The 20,990-nt window shown below is 32.0% G+C and overlaps 4 protein-coding genes across 6 annotated transcripts; 3 read left to right on the top strand and 1 right to left on the bottom strand.

Annotated features, from left to right (window-relative positions):
- The first annotated feature begins 6,100 nt into the window (after positions 1-6,100).
- LOC112690246 (60S ribosomal protein L26) lies at positions 6,101-9,162 on the top strand. 2 transcript variants are annotated; one of them, XM_025564220.1, is made up of 4 exons: positions 6,101-6,211; positions 6,393-6,574; positions 8,773-8,913; positions 8,977-9,162. In XM_025564220.1, the coding sequence occupies exons 2-4, from the start codon at positions 6,407-6,409 to the stop codon at positions 9,124-9,126; spliced, it is 459 nt and encodes a 152-aa protein (XP_025420005.1). In that variant the 5' UTR covers positions 6,101-6,211; positions 6,393-6,406; the 3' UTR covers positions 9,127-9,162. The 2 variants fall into 2 exon arrangements, with proteins under 2 accessions (XP_025420005.1, XP_025420006.1); XM_025564221.1 differs by lacking the exon at positions 6,101-6,211 and adding an exon at positions 6,228-6,315.
- A 1,716-nt stretch (positions 9,163-10,878) lies between these two features.
- Positions 10,879-11,399, top strand: LOC112690244 (transmembrane protein 141). The gene has a single exon (XM_025564215.1). It carries the CDS (start codon positions 11,074-11,076, stop codon positions 11,380-11,382), a length of 309 nt encoding a protein of 102 aa, XP_025420000.1. The 5' UTR covers positions 10,879-11,073; the 3' UTR covers positions 11,383-11,399.
- LOC112690243 (putative GTP-binding protein 6) lies at positions 11,356-12,943 on the top strand. Its single transcript, XM_025564214.1, has one exon. The coding sequence runs from the start codon at positions 11,382-11,384 to the stop codon at positions 12,822-12,824; it is 1,443 nt and encodes a 480-aa protein (XP_025419999.1). The 5' UTR covers positions 11,356-11,381; the 3' UTR covers positions 12,825-12,943.
- Positions 12,942-19,015, bottom strand: LOC112690242 (KH domain-containing, RNA-binding, signal transduction-associated protein 2-like). 2 transcript variants are annotated; one of them, XM_025564212.1, is made up of 8 exons: positions 18,729-19,014; positions 18,459-18,633; positions 16,972-17,090; positions 16,786-16,902; positions 16,114-16,553; positions 15,936-16,006; positions 15,720-15,857; positions 12,942-13,195 (listed from the first exon to the last, which is right to left on the bottom strand). In XM_025564212.1, the coding sequence occupies exons 2-7, from the start codon at positions 18,601-18,603 to the stop codon at positions 15,724-15,726; spliced, it is 1,026 nt and encodes a 341-aa protein (XP_025419997.1). In that variant the 5' UTR covers positions 18,604-18,633; positions 18,729-19,014; the 3' UTR covers positions 12,942-13,195; positions 15,720-15,723. The 2 variants fall into 2 exon arrangements, with proteins under 2 accessions (XP_025419997.1, XP_025419998.1); XM_025564213.1 differs by lacking the exon at positions 12,942-13,195 and having other exon boundaries at positions 15,424-15,857; positions 15,975-16,006; positions 18,729-19,015.
- Positions 19,016-20,990: the final 1,975 nt, after the last annotated feature.

The following is a 20,990-nucleotide window of genomic DNA, read 5'->3' as shown; positions in this document are numbered from 1 at the left end:
CATTATTACGCTTTGAACTTAAAATATACAACTATACAAATATTATGCTAATTAAATAATTATATTGATAGGTGTTTGAAAAGTTTTGTTAACTATGCTGTTTTTATATTCCAAATATTAATTTACTGTAAAGTAAACTGTAAATTGGTAAAGTAGTTGTATAAAATAGTAACTGTTTATAGCAATTATTTATCTTATTTATCTGTACAACGAAAAAAAAAATATAATGATTATTTTTGTTAAACCCTCCCCAGAGCAAGATCGAATGTACGCCACTGGACGTCTTAATGTAGGTGTAATTACGGGGTTGTTTGTGACTTTTTTATTTTTCATAAACTTAAAAGTACCCTTATAACAACTGCGCCTGGGGCAAGCATACCAACTCTCCTCCTAGATCCAGCACTGGATCTAATATATAAGTTGTTGATCATTGTTGTTTGTAAAAAGTATTTTTTATTTGTTACTTATGTTGATTTAGAGCAACGAATTTATAATATTCCTTTGCATGTTTAAAAATATATAAATCAAAAATAGTACATAAATTGCAGTTTTTATTTGACAAAACAATTTGGTGGTTTTTTTTAAATATCTATAATATACATCGGTATCGCCTTACAATAACGATTGTTGCATATAGGGTACTAAGTTATAAATTATGACAAAATAAACTTAAAATAACATTTATTAAATTGTACCAGTGCTAAGTAAACGTATATTTACGTTTACGTGTTGGTATTTCCGTTATTATTACATATCTGTTCACATTTACCGTTTAATTGAAGAATTACGTTTACGTGTGCTTCTGCTGATATTAAGGATCATATGTGATCGCAGGTATGATATGTCTTGGTAGCTAGTATAATTCCTTCCGTGTTACCGTGCACGAAAACTCCTTGATGACGGATTTACCGTTCACATGTAGTCCAATTAAACATTTTTTTTTTATTATTTATTATAATTAAATGTTTCAGCATATTGCATGCTATTACAAGTTTGTAGGTTACAGTTTAAAAGTTTAGATTACGGTTTATACAAATAGAATATGGAATGGGATTGTAGATAATTTTAATGAGGTTTGTTGATAAAAGATTTAATATTGGAAATAATGACTGCTATGGGAATATTGTTGTTAATTTGCTTAAAATTACAGTTATCAGAGAAATTAATGGATTAAATAATATTTTGAGTTCGTTCAAGATGTTTGACGTTGAATTTGAATTTGAATTTGTAGTACTGGATATTGGTTGGGCGGCTGTTACATTGGCATATGATGGACCGGACGGGGGAGCATGCGATGCATGACGACGTGAGGTGACTTGTCGTTTAGGAATTTCTGTCTTTTTTGGTTTGTTTGTTGATTTTGTCAGTTTTTTGTAAATTATACAACCTTTGTATGAAGCTGTGTGTGCACCAGAGCATAGTGCACATTTAGCCGGAAGGCTACTATCTTTGGTGCACATATCTGTTAAGTGATTTTCGCCGCATTTAACGCATCTAGGCTGCTGACTACAGTAGTTGCGCGTATGGCCGTAAGCTTGGCATGTGTAGCATTGAGGCGGGTTTTTTCGTTTGGTATGTGGTTTTTCAATCAATACTGCGGAGTGAAGAAGTTTTGTAATCTTGAAGATTTCTTTATTGTTTTCTTTAAGAGCCAGTTCTACATGGAATATTGGTAAAGGACGATGGTTCTTTTTGATATTAACCACGCGCGTGGCCGAGTGTCCAAGTTCAGCCAAGGCGTTTGTAATATCAGTTGTGATAGTGGAGTGATGCAGATTTCTGATTACTGCTTTGTATTGACGTTTGCAGTGCGGCCGAAAAGAGTGAAATTCGGCTTCGGTTTCTTTTAAGTAGTCAATTACTATGTTGTAGGTTATGCGATTGTTGGGGCGGATTATAATAAATGATGGTGTAGACTTAAATGAAATATCGTTAGTGCCTGTGAGTGATATTATTTTCTTACTGAATATTGAGAAGTTGGTGACGTTTTTAATGTAGATCGCCGGTATTCGGGTAGGCATAGGTGTGGTTTTAGTTTTATTTAGTTGCTCACAGATTACTATGTTATCGTTTGGTTTAAATACCTCATTTTCAATTTCGTCGTCAGAGACCTTGGCCAATGCCGCGTATCGATTTGGTGATGTATATTGTTTGATTTTCTTTTCTTCTTGTGGTGATGGGCTAGAAGGCGAGAACAAATGCCGTTTTGATTTTTGGGTTTGTGGTGGTTGAGGCGGCGCCATGTTTGGTGGACTCGGAGTAATTACGGAGACCGATAACGGAGCGGACGTGCGCGCGAACGTGTGTTCATGTCGAACGTTATCGCCAGGCCAATTAAACATGACTGTATTATACCATAGTTGTATCGTTTCGGCGGTGCGTGTTACAACGGTGGCTCTCACCCGTGTCCTGCTAACAACCATTGTAATGAATTATTTCCGCGACTCGCGTATAGGATCAGTACGAGGTGACCTAAACGGATAAAAAAAAAAAACTCGTTTTCAATTTAATGTGCATACTAGGATCGCATATTAGACGGTTTATAAATTCTATGTGTGTTCATCACGTCAGTCATCGACCGCATACAATTATGTTGACTATATGAAATTTTTCAATTCAAATGTTTTCACATATTTTAAACGTCTTATTCCACTATTTTGGTATTTCTTCCATTATATGTGAGATATACTTATTTTTTTTTTGTTAAGAAAAGAGTTTGTCAATAAATATGTTTTGTTTTGTAATCTTAATAATCTCTAATAATACATAAAAATATTTAATATAATAACTAAATTATACAAATGTATAAAAAAACAAATAATACAAATATGTGAAAAACAAAATAATAAAAGTAAAAAAATACAAACAAAATTATACAGAAGTGTAAAAAAATACTGACAAAATTATATTCAAGCCTAAAAAAATTTATTAAAATATCACAAAATTGTTGTATAGAGATTAAGTGCGGAATGGAATATTTTCTTTCACATAACTTTCTTCGGATTTGTAACCAAAATTAGAGCAAATATTCTTCCCTATAATTAAAGTGTTATTGATTAATCTTGAGCTTAATGTTTAACGCTTCACAAATATTTGCAATTTAATTTTATACTTGCGGTTTCGTGTTGGGTTTCTTGCATAATTCGAACATATAATGAACTCATTATATAAGTCATCAAGGGATTTTCCGAGCAAGATTCAAGTATATTCGTCACGAATTATACGAGCAACAGCATTTTTTCGTCACCTTTTACATAAGCTTCGTCCAGCAAGTTTTCCAAGTCAATGTCTTCCTTCGATATCGATTTATTTTTGGTCAGAATGATCATGCCTAATTACTGGCCTAGATTTTTTATTAGTCATTAATCCGACAGACTTGAAATGCCTTCGTATCTTCTCAACCAAATCTAAAACCATAATATCAAATACTCTGTTAATAAAGTTATAATATAAATAATAGTTTATTTGATTGATATTATTATCATAATTACTTATACCATTATTTCCAACAGTTTTTAATTTTGGATTTTTTGAAAACATTCCACGTATTTCCAGAATATATTGAATAAATAATGTTCAAAGGCCGATAAGTACAGTTTGACAAATCGTAAGAGGCCGTTATGAATTTTATCCCAAATTTCATCTGGTTTGAAATAATTAATTCAGCGATTAATAAAAACTAATTAATTCAAACCAACGCGTTACAACGATTTAAACTAATATCTGCTTAAAATTATGATTATGATGAATGGTACAAGAAAGCATTTTTTTTCAAGTAAATTGTAATGTCCGCCCAATATTAATATGACTATTTGTGTTACAATAGTTGATGTTGATATTTTAGTGGTCTGTGTGAGATATATTAATCTCAGTCAGTGGCATACATTCAATCTTGCTCTGGGAGGGGTTTAACAAAAATAATTGTTATCTTTTTTTTTCGTTGCACAAATAAATAAGATAAATAACTGCTATAAATAGATATTATCTTATACAACTTTTTTACCAATTTGCAGTTTACTTTTACGTTACAGGAAATTAATAGCTATTGAAATATAAAAGCAGCAAAGTTAACAAAATTTTTCAAACACCTATCAATATAATTAATAATATTTGTATAGTTGTATGTTTTAAGGTCAAAGCGTAACAATGAAACTATGAATATATTACACGTCATCAATAATAAAATATTTTTTTTTTTTTTGGCACTGGGGGGGGGGTTTGAACCTGGACCCCTCCTGTATGTACGCCACTGATCGCAGTAATGTCGGGTCAGTATATGTTAAGAACATAAAACAAAACCTAAATTCTATTTTTTTTGATATAAGCAAGATAATCTAAATAGTTTCTAAAAAAATAATACAAAAACAATGCTTAGTGTGGACCCAGTATTAGTTTTCTTTTATTTGGAGGTGTCAGAAATATTTTGCATTTATGTATGTATACGCTTTGCGATTTAGGGCACGTGTTTACAAATTAAATTAATTTCAAATAATAATTATCAAATTTACCTCAAGTAACAAAATTTTAAATTGTATTTAATATTATGATAAATTAGTCACAATGCATATGTTTTCCTTAAATCTCATATATTTTTTTCAATTATTTATAATTTTTATTTTTTAGTAAATTGTAGCTGTTATATTATCATAATAAGTTTATGCTTGGACATTTAGAAAATTTAGTTTTATTTTTTTTATTACGAAATACAATTTATTTTTTTATCAAATATTTTAAAACAAATTACATTTAATTTGAGCAACATCAGATAAAGATAAAATATAGGCCCCTTACTCTTAGACTTAAATTATAGGGCTCTGCTTATAACGTTTAACGTATAACGTACCTTCCTGCGAACGCCTATGTTTTTAGTCATTTTCTCAGCATCCAGAATTTCAGCCCATATTTTAGATGTAAATATACTGGGATCAATGTATGTTTCTGTATAGACATTTAAACCGCAAAAGCATCAGATTATTCGGAGCACAGAAGAATAGCCAAACCAAAAAAAGACTTTAACAAATTCTCTATTTCAAAGTTCTTCATGTTTTAATTTCAAAATCCCAAGCTTTGAACTTTCCAAAACCATAATTGCCCAACATTTTTATTTTTGTACTTGAAAAAACAACTAAAATTTCATCATGTATTGCTTTTTCAAAATCAACTATGAGTATTATGGGAGAAAATTTTAAATTCTTTTTTTCATAGAATTTTTGTATGTATTTCCACATTGATTCGTAGCAATTTGAAGTTTTACTCGGAAGTACACAGTCAATCAAAAAATTTACGTCTTTTTTCCGTACATTTAAACTCGGATATATCCAATATCATCTAAAATCATTGCAGTATTTTAAGTTACTTACAATTCGTAATGCATTGTTTTCTATGGTATTCGTAATATTTTTAGCGGTTTTTTTTTTTTTTACGATTATTACACAAAATATGACACTGGACGTTATGATTGTTTACTAGACCGTGTAAATGCTCTCCACTAACATGAACAATAATTATATAATTGTTAATCGTAGATTTATTCATTTCTATTCTAGCAGGATATTTTGTTTTGGTACACCTCAATGATTTATTACAATTGGCTGTTTCTCGTATAATTTATACTTTTGCTCATTAAATAAAATGCGCGCAACACATTTATTTGTTATAGTTTTTGTAAAATGAATTTTACACCAATGGTTATGAAGTATTAATAAAATATAACAAAACTACTCAAACACAATATTGTGACAAACATTGCCGTGTTCAAACTTTAGTAAAAGTACATTTAAAACTAAAATTTTTTTAGTCATTTTTCACATTTTTAATATATTTTTTACGTCATTAATTAAACTGTTTCGGTTATAATAGCATTTAAGGGTATTTTTTAGGGCATTAAAATCCGTGTCCCTAGTTATAACGTTAATTAACACCACGAATTAAGATATAGGTACCTATAAACATAGGTATATTTTAATTCGTGATTATCATGTTTGAATATTTTTGTGATTGATTTTATAATATCTTTGGAAAAACCAAAATTTGGCTTAACCACAGAATAGGCTGAACATAGATCCAGCCGCGCTGCACTACCAAGGTTTATCACGTTCCTAACATCATTTAATTGTTGTGTTTACAACCTTAAATTTTCTGTGTGTTGTAACATCTGATTACGTTCCTTTTCGTTTGAACGTGATTTTGGGGTTTCGCGACAAGTGAGTTGGTAAGTAAATTTTCATCCATTCCGATCTCAATAATCACTTGGCATTTAACGTTAATATTAATTTTGTTTTGTACGCCGAGTTTGCGTGTCACTGGATTTAACCGGTTGGCCAAATTATTTTACCGTCGCACCGACTGTTGTGTTTTGCACTTCTGTACTCATTTGTCACATACACTTTCAGGTACCTGACAAATCATGAAGTTCAATGTTTTTAAGACGTCGTCGAGACGTAAGTCACGTAAAGCGCATTTTACGGCACCCTCACATATCAGACGCCGTATTATGTCGGCGCCTTTGTCCAAAGAATTAAGGAGCAAATATAACGTCAAGTCGATGCCTGTCCGTAAGGATGACGAAGTTCAGGTTAGTAATAGCTTACAGTTCCTCACTAATAGGTAACTGAGCAATTATGTTAAATCCTAAGTCCATCGAACCATTTGATTACTACAACTACGTTTGATGTGTTTTTATTCAAATACATAGGATAAATGTTAAGATATTTGATATCTCTTCGAATTTCATTACTTTTCTAACGCAGATCAAAGAATTGCCATTAATTTATTGCTGTGTATTTAATTTTTCATTCATAGGTTTAACGTTTTATTTGATAAACTGTATTGTATGATACAATTTAAGACAATGGCTTTTGTTTTATATTTTTTTTTTCATTGATAAATACTTAATTTTAGTAAGTTAACTTTAAAAGAATTATTTCTGTTTTAAAATTTGTAAATTTTTTGTGTAAAAATCTTTCAAATTTCTATATTTTTGTCCAGAAAGCAATTCAGTAATTAAATTAGAACTACATTGATATAGTAAACCATAGTACTATTAAATCTAAGTATTAAAATCGATGAAGCAAAACCATTCTTTGAAACAGACGAATAACGAGTATTGCAGTTCTTGTATTAAACAGATTGTATAAGTTGCATCTGTTAAATGCTATTTTAAAGGCTCTGATTGAATATTAATGCTAAATTTTTTACTTCTAACAAGTTCTATACAATATTTTTGTATATTAGTGTATGTTTATGCTATTAAATAGTGTTTGGCAACGATATAATATTGTGTATCGTTATCGTTCTGATTTTCCCGATATTGTATCGCAATATCGTAATTTGTACGATATCGATATCATATTTGATATTTATTATTGGTACACCAAAATCGTAAATTTTTACCATATGTACTACTTGCTTATTTATTAGACATTGGTTATTAAACAATAAGAAATTGTATTCAGATAATTAAATAAATATTATTGTAAATCTTGTCTTAACTTATCACTATTAAAATAAACAACTAAAAAAAAAACTTCTCTGTTTTTATTCTTTATCTTCAAACCCAATTGCTGCATCCTAGAAAATACATTTTATGTAAATTGTTTATAAATAATTTTCAATTAAATTTTATAATATATGTATTTTATAAAATTAAAAAGTATATAGTTTTCTTACCAAAGTATGGTCTGATGTTTTAGTGATTTATAATAAGAGTTCAAAAAGAGAAGATTGTTAACTTGATCTAAAGATAATCTATTTCTCGTCTTTGAAGTTACGCGTGTACCAACTTTATTACTACTTTATTATTATTACTTATTAGTGTCATTAGTTAATGGTTTATTACACGGCACACACAATACAATTTACTAAAGCTTATAATCTAAAAATAAAATATATTTCAAAAAATTATTAAATTTTACATCATGATATATCATACAATTATAGAACGATATCGTTGTCGAAAATGTGTCACAATATCAATATTGTTTCGAATTATCGATATAGTTGCCCATCACTACTATTAAATATACTTTCTATTTACTTCTAAAAATGTACCTAAATAATTATTTTATACCGGTTAAATTGATGAAATAATACTATTCTTTGAAATGAAATGAATAACAAGTGCTATCATTCTTTTGTTGCAGTTCTTGTTGCAAAATAATTGCTTGTATGAGTTTTATCTGTTAAAGATATTTTAAAGGCTTTGTTTGAATATGACTCAAAATAATTAAATATTGGAACTAATGTTCCACTATGAATATATCCACATTTTATTATGTGATATGTGGTCAGAACTATTTTAATAAGCATTTCATGTGTACTTAAATTGATGAAGCAAAACCATTCTTTGAAACAGACGAATAACTAATACAAGTAATTTTGTGGTACAGTTTTTGTAGCAGAATTATTACTTGTATAAGTTTTATCTGTTGAATGCTAATACAAAGGCTCTGATTGAATACTTATGTTAAATGTTTTACTTTTAACAAGTTCCAATTCCACACTAATATGTTTTAACCAATTATTTTTTATGTACTTAATATGATGAAGCAAAACCATTCTTTGAAGCAGACGAATAACAAGTACAAATGTTCCTCAGTTACAGTTCTTGTAATTGAATGAACAATTGTATGAGTTTTATCTGTTAAATGATATTTTTTAAGGCTCTGATTAAATATTATTGATTAATTTAAAACTACTACTACCATTTTTACCCTCATGTTTAGTATTACTATTCTTAATTTTTAATTGAATATTTAAATTATTATATTTTAGGTTGTAAGAGGACATTTTAGAGGCCAACAAGTTGGCAAAATTGTCCAAGTATACAGAAAAAAGTATGTAATTTACATTGAAAGGATTCAACGTGAAAAAGCTAACGGTGCTACAGTTTATGTTGGAATTCATCCTTCCAAGGTATTAGATATTTTATTTTTTAAATTAGTAAAATATTAACAATCATTTATTTAATGTTTTTAGTGTGTTATTGTAAAACTGAAGTTGGATAAAGACCGTAAAAAGATCCTCGACAGGAGAGGCAAAGGCAGAGCCCAAGCGTTGGCACTCAAAGGAAAAGGAAAATACACTGAAGAATCTGCTGCAGCAGCCGCGATGGAAACATCATCATAATAGTTATGACTTTTTCAATAAAACACCTAAAACAAATTTTGATTATATATTATTTGGTATCCTCAAAAATAAGTTGATTTTAAATCAACAATTTAAGGTTGATTATTCCTACCTAATTGGGAAACTGATTTTAACAAAATATATTTCTTTATAATTATATATGTAACTCAATCCGTGTTGAGCATAAATGCCTACTATCATTTTTTTAGTTTTAACAAAAATATCATTTAAAACATGTATTTATATACAATTAAGCTATTGAAATAATTAATGAATAGTAAAAATAACAATGATAAGAAATTGCAATAGAATAATGAAAGAGCAATTATTAGTTCAAAATGCATATTTTAAAGTTAAATTTACAACTTCAAATGGTCAGTAAGTTTTGTTAATTACTTCATTATTAGATCAACTTTAAATAATTTGTACAATGATCAGTTAGTATGTTAAAATGTTGTGTTATGACTCATATATTTCTGATTTTAAGGAAATGAAAAACAATTAAACTAGACAAAAACTTTTTAATAGGATTAATAGGATATTATTGAATATGACTTATTCAATAACACAATGTAACATTGTGTTACAATAAAATATTTCAGTTGTAAAAGAATTAAGTGCTACAAATTAGTCTGCGGTCAGACTAGACATCACCGATGAAATATTCTTGTTAAATATCAATCCACTTAAAAATATATATCTTTATGGAGAGGGAAATTTTGAAGAATTCCACACGTTTTTCCCAAAATTTAATTCAAACAATTTTTGAGTACTCGGAAAAGTCCTTTATCCTTAATACATTTAATCCTTGGTAAATATATTTTGCAACAAAATCCACCTTTTTTTTATAAAAGCAATTAAATTTATAAAACGCACTTAACCTACAGAAAAATGATAGCAATTTATATATATATATATATATGCGTTCGTTTAAAATAAAACTATTCGTCCGGAAAAGAAAATCTTTAGTTTTCATCAGACATCGACCGTGAATTATCGAATTTATTAGATGTAATGTGACCAATATAATTAAATATCAAATATTTGTTTTTCGTTCATATTCAGCCAATGCCGGGTCTAGTTTGACCGTACCATAGAAAAAAGATTAGACCGTATCCTTAGAACTATTGATGATGACCATACACACCACGGTTTACCGGAGAAGTCTACTTGCACAGGTTTTCGCCTTTTTTTCTTTTTTTTATTCCAAAATTAACGAGAGAATTAACAAAAGAAGTGCGTCATTGTTCGATGCCATCGCGAAAAAACTGAAGACCGCACAGGTGCATCGGGGACACATTCGACGTCCGGTTAACCTGGCACAGGTAGATCGTAGCGTATATGGTCGGCATAATATTTAATTCATATTTTGTACCGTGTATTCAGTCCTAGTCTTAAAATAATACATTTTTTGGATTGTTGACAAAATTTTAAATAAATACCTAGTCCGCCACCCAAGGATGTCTTATAGCTTTTGTACATTTATTTAAACATGTAGAAGTTATGTAATTTTTCTGTATTCAGCATAAACCAAATCCATAATATACATGTAAGTCACTACAGTATGATGAAAATTGTGAACTGCTAGACAGCCGATTGATGCAAGCGTGAGCGATTGTCACAGACATGTAGAAAAACTTTCGTTTTGTATATTCGTGGCGGGCATTGACTAGCTACAACGTGCGCGCAACACATTCATCCATGATTTCGATGGTTATCTGCGAATTCGACGAGTGATAACACCGTGATAACCACATTCGAGATACATAAATTATAAATTTGCTCAAAACCGTCGACGTTCGATAACGTTAAATTGCTTAGTCAATACACATTTTATTCGATAAATATTTCTTTCGGACGACTGGCGGTCATTCGTATGTTCATTGTACTTATTGCTTTTTTTTTTCGATATTCGCAGGATAAGGATTATGCCAACCGTCGAACACCATGAATAGGACCAGTGAGAAGATACTGAAGGAGCACTTCGAAGAACAGCGACCAGGTTTCAGTTCGTACTTGGACTGCCTGACGAGGTCGTACGGTACCGGGGTCGGTGTGTTCGCGGCCACGTTCGCCGTCGTGCACGTTGCGCAGCAGATCGCGGCCAAGCGGTTTCCACAAGTGAAGAGTACCCACATAGCCGTGTCCACTGTGGCTGGTACCGTGGCCTCGTACTTCACGGCCAAGAACAAGGTGCGCGAATGTCGAGATTTGTGGGCCAACTGGCAGGAACGCGAGCGCGGGCGATTGCCGTGATGGTGTCGACCGCTCGTGACATTGGCACGTTGTTCGGCGAGCCATGGTCACGTCGCCGGTACTGCAGCCGCCACCACCACCACGAGGATATCGACGCGGACGATGATGTGCAGATGCGGGATTTCATCGACAGACAGCTGAAACTGGCGCCGATGGGCCATCAGGTGCTTGTGATCCAGCCGTACATCAAGTGGGGCGCTAACAAGGACCGGAGCACGCGGCCCGAGGTGAAGGCCGAGGAGAGCGGGTCGTTGGTGCGCACGTTGTCCGGTTGGAAGGTGGTGGAAACGATGCTCGTGGGTCTGACATCGTTCCGCAAGCACACGTTCTTCGGGCCGGGCAACGTGGATGCGATAGCACTCAAGGTGCAACAGAACAAACGCGTGTCGGCCGTGTTCATCAGCGTCAATGTGCTGAAACCCGTGCAGCACCAGCACTTGGAGCACCGGTTCCGCGTGCCCGTATACGACCGGTACCTGATGGTGATACAGATCTTTCGGCAGCACGCCACTACGCGGGAGGCCAAGCTGCAAGTGGCGCTAGCCGAGGTGCCGTACATCTGGTCGCGAATACGTGGCGTACAAGAGGGCTACGCCGAGCGATTGGGCACCGAGGCGGGCCAGATAGTACTCAGCGGTAACCTGGGGTTCAGCGACAAGAAGGATTTGCTCAAGGAGTACGAGAAGAAGCTGAAGCGGTCCGTGGACAAGTTGCGGGGCCACCGCGGACACTTGAGGCATGGCCGCAAGGGCAAGGACCTACCCGTGGTCGCGGTGGTGGGTTACACGAACGCGGGCAAGACGTCTTTAGTGCGCGCGCTCACCGGCGACGAAGGACTCGCGCCTCGCGATTGTCTGTTCGCCACGCTCGACGTGACCGTGCACGGTGGCATATTGCCGTCCAACGTGCGCGTTCTTTACGTGGACACGATTGGTTTCATATCGGATATACCGACCAGACTGATCGAGCCGTTCGTGGCCACGCTCGAGGACGCCATGTTTGCCGACGTGATCATTCACGTTACGGACGTGTCGCATCCGAATGCCGCTGTTCAGAAACAGCACGTGGAGAAGACGCTTAAGGATTTGAGCTTGGACGTCGACCTGTTGGACCGCGTAATAGACGTCAGCAACAAGGTGGACCGCATGACCGAATCGTTGCAATCGCAGCAGTGTGACGATGATGCGGTAATGGTGTCATGCACCACTGGAGCGGGCCTGGACAAGCTCAAGACTCGGATTGAAGAACGGGTGATGGAGGTGACGGGCAGGCGAGTGGTAAAGATCAGGGTGCTCACCGGTCGTGAAGAGTACGAATGGCTGAGGGCGCACACGGCCGTAGTCGGTGTCGAAGCTGACGGCGAACACTCCGTCGTCCAAGCGGTCGTCACTAAATCCGATTTGGACGTTTTCAGAAGTCTGTTCATACGCAAGAAGAATTGATATTGATAATTTGATCGTTTTCATGCGGATAACACACGACGCTGTTGCAGTTGTTTCTTTTGTAGAACTATTTTGGAATTTTTTTTTTTATGATCAATAAATAAATCGTAAACCACGAACAGTTGATAAGTTTTATTTGCTTTATATACAACGTATTTAACAATAATAAAATACAAAAGTAGAAAAAAGAACAAGAACAGTCTTTATCAGCATAATATCAGTCTTAAACATTTTAAAATGTATTTTTTGTAAAACTACATTAACAAAAATTGAACAAAATAAAAAAAAATACTGTTCCCGGGAGAGCGAGTAGGTTGTTGGTCGTCACACCCGGAAGAATTGATGATAATCCTTCTAAGCGGAACGTTTTCCTGAAACAAAACAGACGGACATTAAAAACGTGTGAAATAAAAATCACTTTTCGTGGTGATGCACTTATAAGAAAAAAATTTAAAAATAAGAAGTTTAAAGAAAATTGAAGTCGGTTGATTATTATTTTTTTTTTATTTTAGAAAACAAATAATATAAAACGCGTTATTTTTAAATGTATATTTATGTATTAAAAAAATAAATAAATATAAAATAAAATGTTAAAGATGTACCTGTTATTTAATCATTTTCATTCAATTTGATTTCGTTTTTCCTTCATATTATCGATGTATATTACCGAGTTTATAGCAATTTATAACTTTGGTTTGTTTGTGTGTATAATTTTTTGTAATTTTTTTCGATTTTGTCAAAGGTAAAAGTTTTAAAAACGAACATTGTCGTTATACTTTAAAACGACTTACCGCATTTTATGTATATTAATTAACAATATATTATTACTTTTGAGACTTTTAATATTTATAACATTTAAAAATCACATTTTTTTTTTTTTTTTTTTAAATACAAAACCAGTGATGATTTATTCTCTACACTGGGGGTTCCACAAGACCACCCGAATCATCTGTGTTCAATAATATTTATATTCACATTTTTAGCATCTCCACTTCTGTTTATATTGAATTTCATTTGCTGGAAATTATTTTATGTCATAAATGTCATAATTATAACTCCTAAAACGATAACATATAATGATCAATTTTTGTCAATTTGTTTTGGTTTTTATCCAATTGTTATGTTTGAAGGTGAGGAATAAGGTTTAGTTGTACAATAGGCGATTTTAAGGATTCACCTGAAATTATTATTGGTATCAATTATTATAGTTATGTGTACATAAATATTTTATAACCACGGAAGACATAACAATTTGATCTAATATGTGTCATACACAAGTTTTGATTTATACAATTGAGAAAATAAACTTGATAAAAAATTCATGATTGTAACTTGAAAAAATTTATAATTTGACAAAATAATGTAATGCCATGGTATAAAAAATTGTAGCAGTGTTTTTAATATTAAGGTGTACACAGCACGAATTTGTCATTTAAAAAGTCTTTATTCAAAGACACCTTAATTAGTAGACAAAATGTTGATTAGACTTGGAACATAGTTCTCATTTAAATTTACCTTTATACGAATGAGTATAAGGTTTTACTTGACATACCATCATTCCTAACATAGATGTATGTAGTCAATGAATAACTACAATTAGAAACAATAGATATTGATTGAATATAATATATAAAGTAAGATCAAATAAATTGTAAGTATTTTATTTTTTGTAGATTTTAGTTTTATATAAATTTCGTTGTTCCTAACAAACTACAATATTATTATTATTATAAATCTAAACATCTACCAAAATAGCATTGGATCATGTGTAATCCGCAATTTTATAATAAAAAAAAAAAATAATAATAATAGTTAAATAAATAAATTATATAACTGTATCAAACAATAATTACTACAAATGTTTCTTCATGTTTATTGATTACATAATATATAAGTGACATTTTAAATGGATTCAATTGTTCTTTTAAGTTTTACTCAAAACACATAATATAAAATAATAATTAAAAGTATTATATTAGTAAATTGGTTTATATTTTTCAATATTAGAATAATTATCAATTGTCACTGGGTTGTTTTAAAATTTTACCGTTATAATAAATCAGCATCTGTAATATTAGCAGCAAGCAACGTGTACATTTCATTTAAAATGGATTGTTACCTCTGCCACAATAATATTTTTTATTTATAATCATATTATAGTTTTTGTTATTTATATTTATGATTAGGTATTGTTTTTAATTTATACCTATGATGATGGTATTTTAATTATTTCTTATCAATTTAATTATAATTTAAATCTTGAAGACAATTTATGTTTATTTTATTTATTTTTCTCTTTTAATTTTTATAATTATTACTTTAGGCAAGGAACATAAAATTATAATCAATACTGATATTGTTTATTAAAAAAATATAGTGTGGCAGTGGTGTAATCCTTTAATAACAATTTATGTTCTAAGTATCTATAAAGGTAATAATTAAAAATACATAAAAAAAATTATTAACACTTTCGGATTAAACAAGTTCATATTAAAAAAAAAAAAAATAATAATAGTAATAAAATAAGTAGCCCAACTTTGAAACAATATTTCATATAAAGTTAAAATAATAATCTAATCAAGATGTTTTGTGTAGAAATTAGATTTTACACGCCAATATACATATTATATATTATTTAATTTTTATTCCTTACATAATTATAATATTTGATTAAGAAAAATATGTTGGGACTCAATATCCCATGTTACACACAAACTTCTAATTTGGATGTACAATATAAAAAAAAAATTATAAGATTACCATAATTTGTTTTTACTAAGTGGAAAATTATTTTGAGATAATTATGAAATATCAAATTATTAAAAAAAATTATTCTACCCAATATTTCTCTTTGTTGTCAATATCATTTACAATAGAAATAGTCTTGACAAATACCTGATTATTTTTGTCTGGTATATGGAGCATTGCGACCACCATACCGACCACCTTGATTGCCAGTCGGTTTGGATGGTCCTCCGCTACCGCCAGTATTGTAATTTTTCCAACCACGGCCGCCACTACTTTGTGAATTGTCTAAAAATGAAAAAACAATAACAACCAGTATTAATTATAGTTATAATTATATTAACATTGATGAAATTTGATTGTAACCTTGTGAATAGGAATTTCCTGAATAATATTCATCATTACCTCCTCCATTATATGTTGCTACACCACCATACCTAAAGACAAAACATGTTGAGTTTTATTTTGCGATTGATTAAAAATTAATAGCTTATGATTTGGGTAATGTTTATTTAAAAAAAAAAAAATAATAAATAAATTTTACCCCGAATCAAAATGAGAATAATGAGATGAACCAGAATCTCCATAGCCTCCACTGCCAGGGTAAGCATTCGAACCTTCCATTGCTGATCGAGCTCTATCCAAAATGCTCATTACTTTAGCTTTTCCAGGAACTGGAGCCCTTGGCATACGAGGTGGTTGAGGAGGCATTTGACGAATGACAGCGGGAGGAGGTGGTGGAGCATGAATTATGGGTCCTGGATGACGAACAGGTGGAGCACCACCAAATTGTTGCATTTCACGTGCTTGTTCTTGTGCAATTTGATCATTGTGGTCAGGAATCAGGAATTTCCTGAGTTCCGCAAGTGCATAAGCAAGACGAGCATAAGCTTCAGCAGGAGGGGCATAAGCAGTAACTTGAACATGGAGTTCATCAGCTAAATGTGCAAACTTTGGATTCAATGAACTTCTCATCTCATCTTCCTATAAATATCAAGTTTACCATTTAAATGATTTATTATACATAATAATGATGTATAGCGTTAAAATATTTAACAACAAATAGTTTAGTACATATTAAATAATTGTTTACTTCAATATCAGAGTAGACAATGATTCAATTGATATTTTTATACTTTTTTATGCAATATAATGAATATATATGTTGTATGTTATGAATGAATTCACTGAATTAAGGTAAAAACTACAAACATACTTTTTCTTTGTTACGCATTGATCCTTTGCCCAATATTGCCATTTTGGTCATAGTGTCTTCTTGGAGACGTTTCAATGAATTTCCTTTAGGTCCCAATAGTTTACCAACAAAGTTGAACTGAAAACGTACATTTAAAATAAATCAAAATATTATCATTGAATATCATAAATGGTAATTTTTAATTACCCTTGGAAATTCTTTTGCTGGAACCATAATTTTGGCAGTAAGCCGGATAGGTTTATCACTATTTATATCCAAATAAGCAGACTCTGGTTTTCCGTTGGTGTTTTGTGCTCTGGCAATTTCTAAAATAAAATAAAATTTTACAAACATCAAAATATAATTTTAAACTTACGGAGACCCTGGACCATTTAATAAGTATCCATAAATCTATAACTAATCCATTCAATTTTAATCAATTATTCAAGCAACTTAATAAAGTATGTAAAATTTATATTGACTTTCCAAGAATAATGAAAATAATTATTTACAGTAATAATTATTAAATTAATTATCTTTTATTATTATTTATATTATTGAAAATAAAGAAGTTTAAAGTCTTGTAATATGATCTAAGGATTAAATGTCTATACATTTACTAGTAGATAATAAATAATATTCAATTTCCTAACCAATACACTTTTAATTGAATGACTTATAGTCTGTTTATTCCATAGGATAAATATTAACATATAATTGTTATAAATTGATAATATTCAATGAACTAAATAAATATACTTAGTAGTATAATAAAATACTTATTTTTAAATATATATATATATATATAATTAAGTTGGTTGAATATATTTTTGTGTAAAAATGCACATATAGCATCTGAATAAATATTTATTAAGCAAGAAGTATTTGTTTGAAAAGGATAATATTAGATTTTTTTTAAACTGTTGTATTTGTTATTTGATACTTATGTAAATATCTATTATTTGTTAAGAAAAAAAATAACTTAACAAAACAAATAATTTTTTTTAATGAACAATAATGACTTCACTAATTATATTTACTTTATTATGGTTAGCAAAACCTAAAGGGATACATTATTAGATTTATAGAGCGATAAATTACTTTAACTGTTGCTATGAAAACAATTTAAAAAATGATAGGTAGATTTATTGTCTGTTAAACCAGATGGAAACTTTAGACCAAGGATAAAATAGTATTTTATTTCCCATTTATTGATCGATTTAAAATCTATTTCAACTGGGAATTCTTATATTCATCTACAGGATCAGATTAAAGGGAAGTCTAGCAGAGTAGGTGGCTCCGAGGCCCTCTCAAGTACCCAAGTGAAACGAGCCCAAGCAATTTTAAGCCGATACACATTTTTTATCATACTAAAATTAGTAGTTTTAAAAACATAAATTTTATAATTTTATAATGTAATTGACAACTTGTGATAGTTAAAAAAAAATGTATCAGTCTGCAAGTTTAGCTAGTGGCTCTGTAAAGCATGTTTTATCAATAGGGCCCATATAAAATTTTAACCCCGGGCCCAATAGGTGCTTAATCCGACCTTGATCATCTATTCAACTCGATTGGTAAAAAATTATTAGCAATTATTAACACAAATAAATAATAAGTGAATCTGTGTATAGAGAACGGGAACCAAAACAGCAAAATAGTTGATAATCAAACATGATAAAATATTCTCTACTAACCATCGTCAATAAGTTTCATTGTGTTGATATGTGAGGATGCGTCTAAAGCGTACTTTTCCTTGACCAGGGCAGATACATATTCGTTTGGTTTGGATTCCGAAGGCATCTCTCCGTTGGCGTTGTCATTCATTTCGATCGAAGACATGGCGTCAACAAATCGGCGGCGTCGTCGTAACTGGAACGTAATGAGTGGAGATTGTTTACGATTAATAATTGTTCCCACGGCTGGTAATTATTAACGGCTATTGAGCACGCGTTGCCTGTACTTACGCAAGTCGATCAAGTGTTGGCGGTGCAGGTGTTGCAGGCGTAGTCTGGTCGTGAAAGTAGCGGTGCGCCAAAAGCGTACTGTACTAACGCTATGGTTTGATAAATAGAGCGTCTCGGACTAGCGGAAACCAAGACGAAGTTCGATATGCACGTTGGACGGCGACGGTGATGATGATGACGACGATGGAGTCAGCGTCGGTGAAGATGAAAACGCAGGGGGCGGACGAGAGTTGGGTTAGCTGGGCAACGCGCGTATAAAATGGCCGACGCCATGACGAGCGCGGTGCGAGGTGCGCGGTCATCGGTCGGATGGTGGGGCGGGGCAGAGGACGCGCAACGATCGAGCGCAACGTTTCGTACCGGTGGCATAACGGTCGGAAATCGATAACGCGTTTGACGTCGGGCGGACTGGAGCGCGTAATTGGCGCGCGCGCGCCGTCATAGTCGACCGCGTGCCCGGCGGCCGTGTGGATTTCGGCGTACGTCGTGGCTGTGCGCCGGCAGATGGCGGCACCCAATCGTCACCCGGGACGCCATTACCACCTGGACGCGATGATAAAACAAATTTTTATTATATTATCGTACACTTGACGGTATTCGCACAGTCTCCATACGGCGCACGTTAGTTATTCTGGGAGTGTATCGACCCCGGCGCCGAGGGACTCGTCTCATTTGTGCGCTGTTCGTGGCTTTTCTCCACCGCCTGCACCCGGTCATGCGACACCGTGTCGAACGCGTGCACGGTCGTGGATCCAGAATGTATTATTTACGGCGCTAACGGCTCCGGTTGAAATTCCGGCTCGTTCGATTTACACTTACGAAGCATAATTAAACGCTGTGCCGCATAGGCCCTGGGCTTATCAACTCGGGGGATTAGGTACAGTTTAAAAATTACGTGCCCCTATTGAAGTATGGATGTAACGCGTTTATCTAAAAAACTACATTGCTTCGGCGTTTTAATGGATTTGCATACGGTTCGTTTTGTTTACCGGTTGTCCCAGTTATTCCATTTGTCTTCACATAATGTAGTCCTGATACCACAACATTTTATTACGTTACTGTTGTTTACGTTATTTTGCGTATTGAAACACGATGGGATACCACGAACGGTGAAAAAACCACAACCACGGTCCGCCGCGGATGCGTTTTTTAAGTAAAATGTACCATATACGTTTTAAACATTATACTGTAGACATGAAATGGTTATTTCGTAAGAAAGTGAGATATACTTTACAAATACCCAATCAAACAGTAAGTTAAACTTTTTTTTTTTTTTGGAACATCTTCGAAGTTATCAATTTACGAAAAGCTAAAGGGATCACTACATCGTTTTTCACCATTGTTCTCCACACTATAGAATAAAAATATGGAGATTTACAACTAACTGGATAATATGTGATGAAATTCATCAGTATTACCAATTTAAAAAGTCATATTTAATTGGGATTTCAGTGAAATTTAGACTTTGTTTAATAATTACCTATTTTTTTAAAATCTAGTGTATTGAAATGTAAATTTTATACTTCTTATCAATTATTTAACTATTCAAAAGTCAAATACTTAAATTAATTTAATATTTCTTTTAAGGATGAAAAATGTCTAATTTCTATAATTGTAAACTTTCTCGTATACTTATATAGTCGATTATTGTACAATAAAATATTTATAAAATTAAATAGCTTTAAATAGCTTAGCATTCTTTGACTTTTATCATGATTAAAAAATAGACTTATATTATCGCTTATTATATTCATAATGAAAAATAATGTACCTAAATAAATTAAAAAATGCATAATGATAACGCAGATTACAGAGTCGAGTTGAAAATAATTAAAATAAAAATAATTAGTATCTAAACTCTATATGGTTACCTATCCTTGACAGACTCCATTCATATTAAATACAATACCTATGAAAGAATATTAATCATTTTTTGGATTTTTGGACGTACTTTTTATCAAAAAACAAGTAAGTACTTATATTTAAAATGAGCCTGATAAATTAATCGAATAATAAACACCAATTGCATTCTATTTTAGTGTAGAATAAACTATGTATGTCGAATAAGCTCCTATGCATCGCGGTCAAGAGTCGCTGCTAATTATATTCTAAAAGACTTAAGTCTATGTAATTTTGTAAACATTTAATTATTTGGACTTTTATAACAAATTTCAACCATAATTACATAATAGATGGGAATTAACATTTTTTAACAGAAAGTATTTAATATTTAATCAACATATTTTCTTTGAACCTTTTTAT

Source organism: Sipha flava, unplaced genomic scaffold (genome assembly GCF_003268045.1).
Source record: "Sipha flava isolate LNK unplaced genomic scaffold, YSA_version1 49806_pilon_pilon, whole genome shotgun sequence".
Lineage (NCBI taxonomy): Eukaryota > Metazoa > Arthropoda > Insecta > Hemiptera > Aphididae > Sipha > Sipha flava.
Note: the sequence above shows the minus strand (reverse complement) of the source record. Positions and strands in the feature narration are given on the sequence as shown.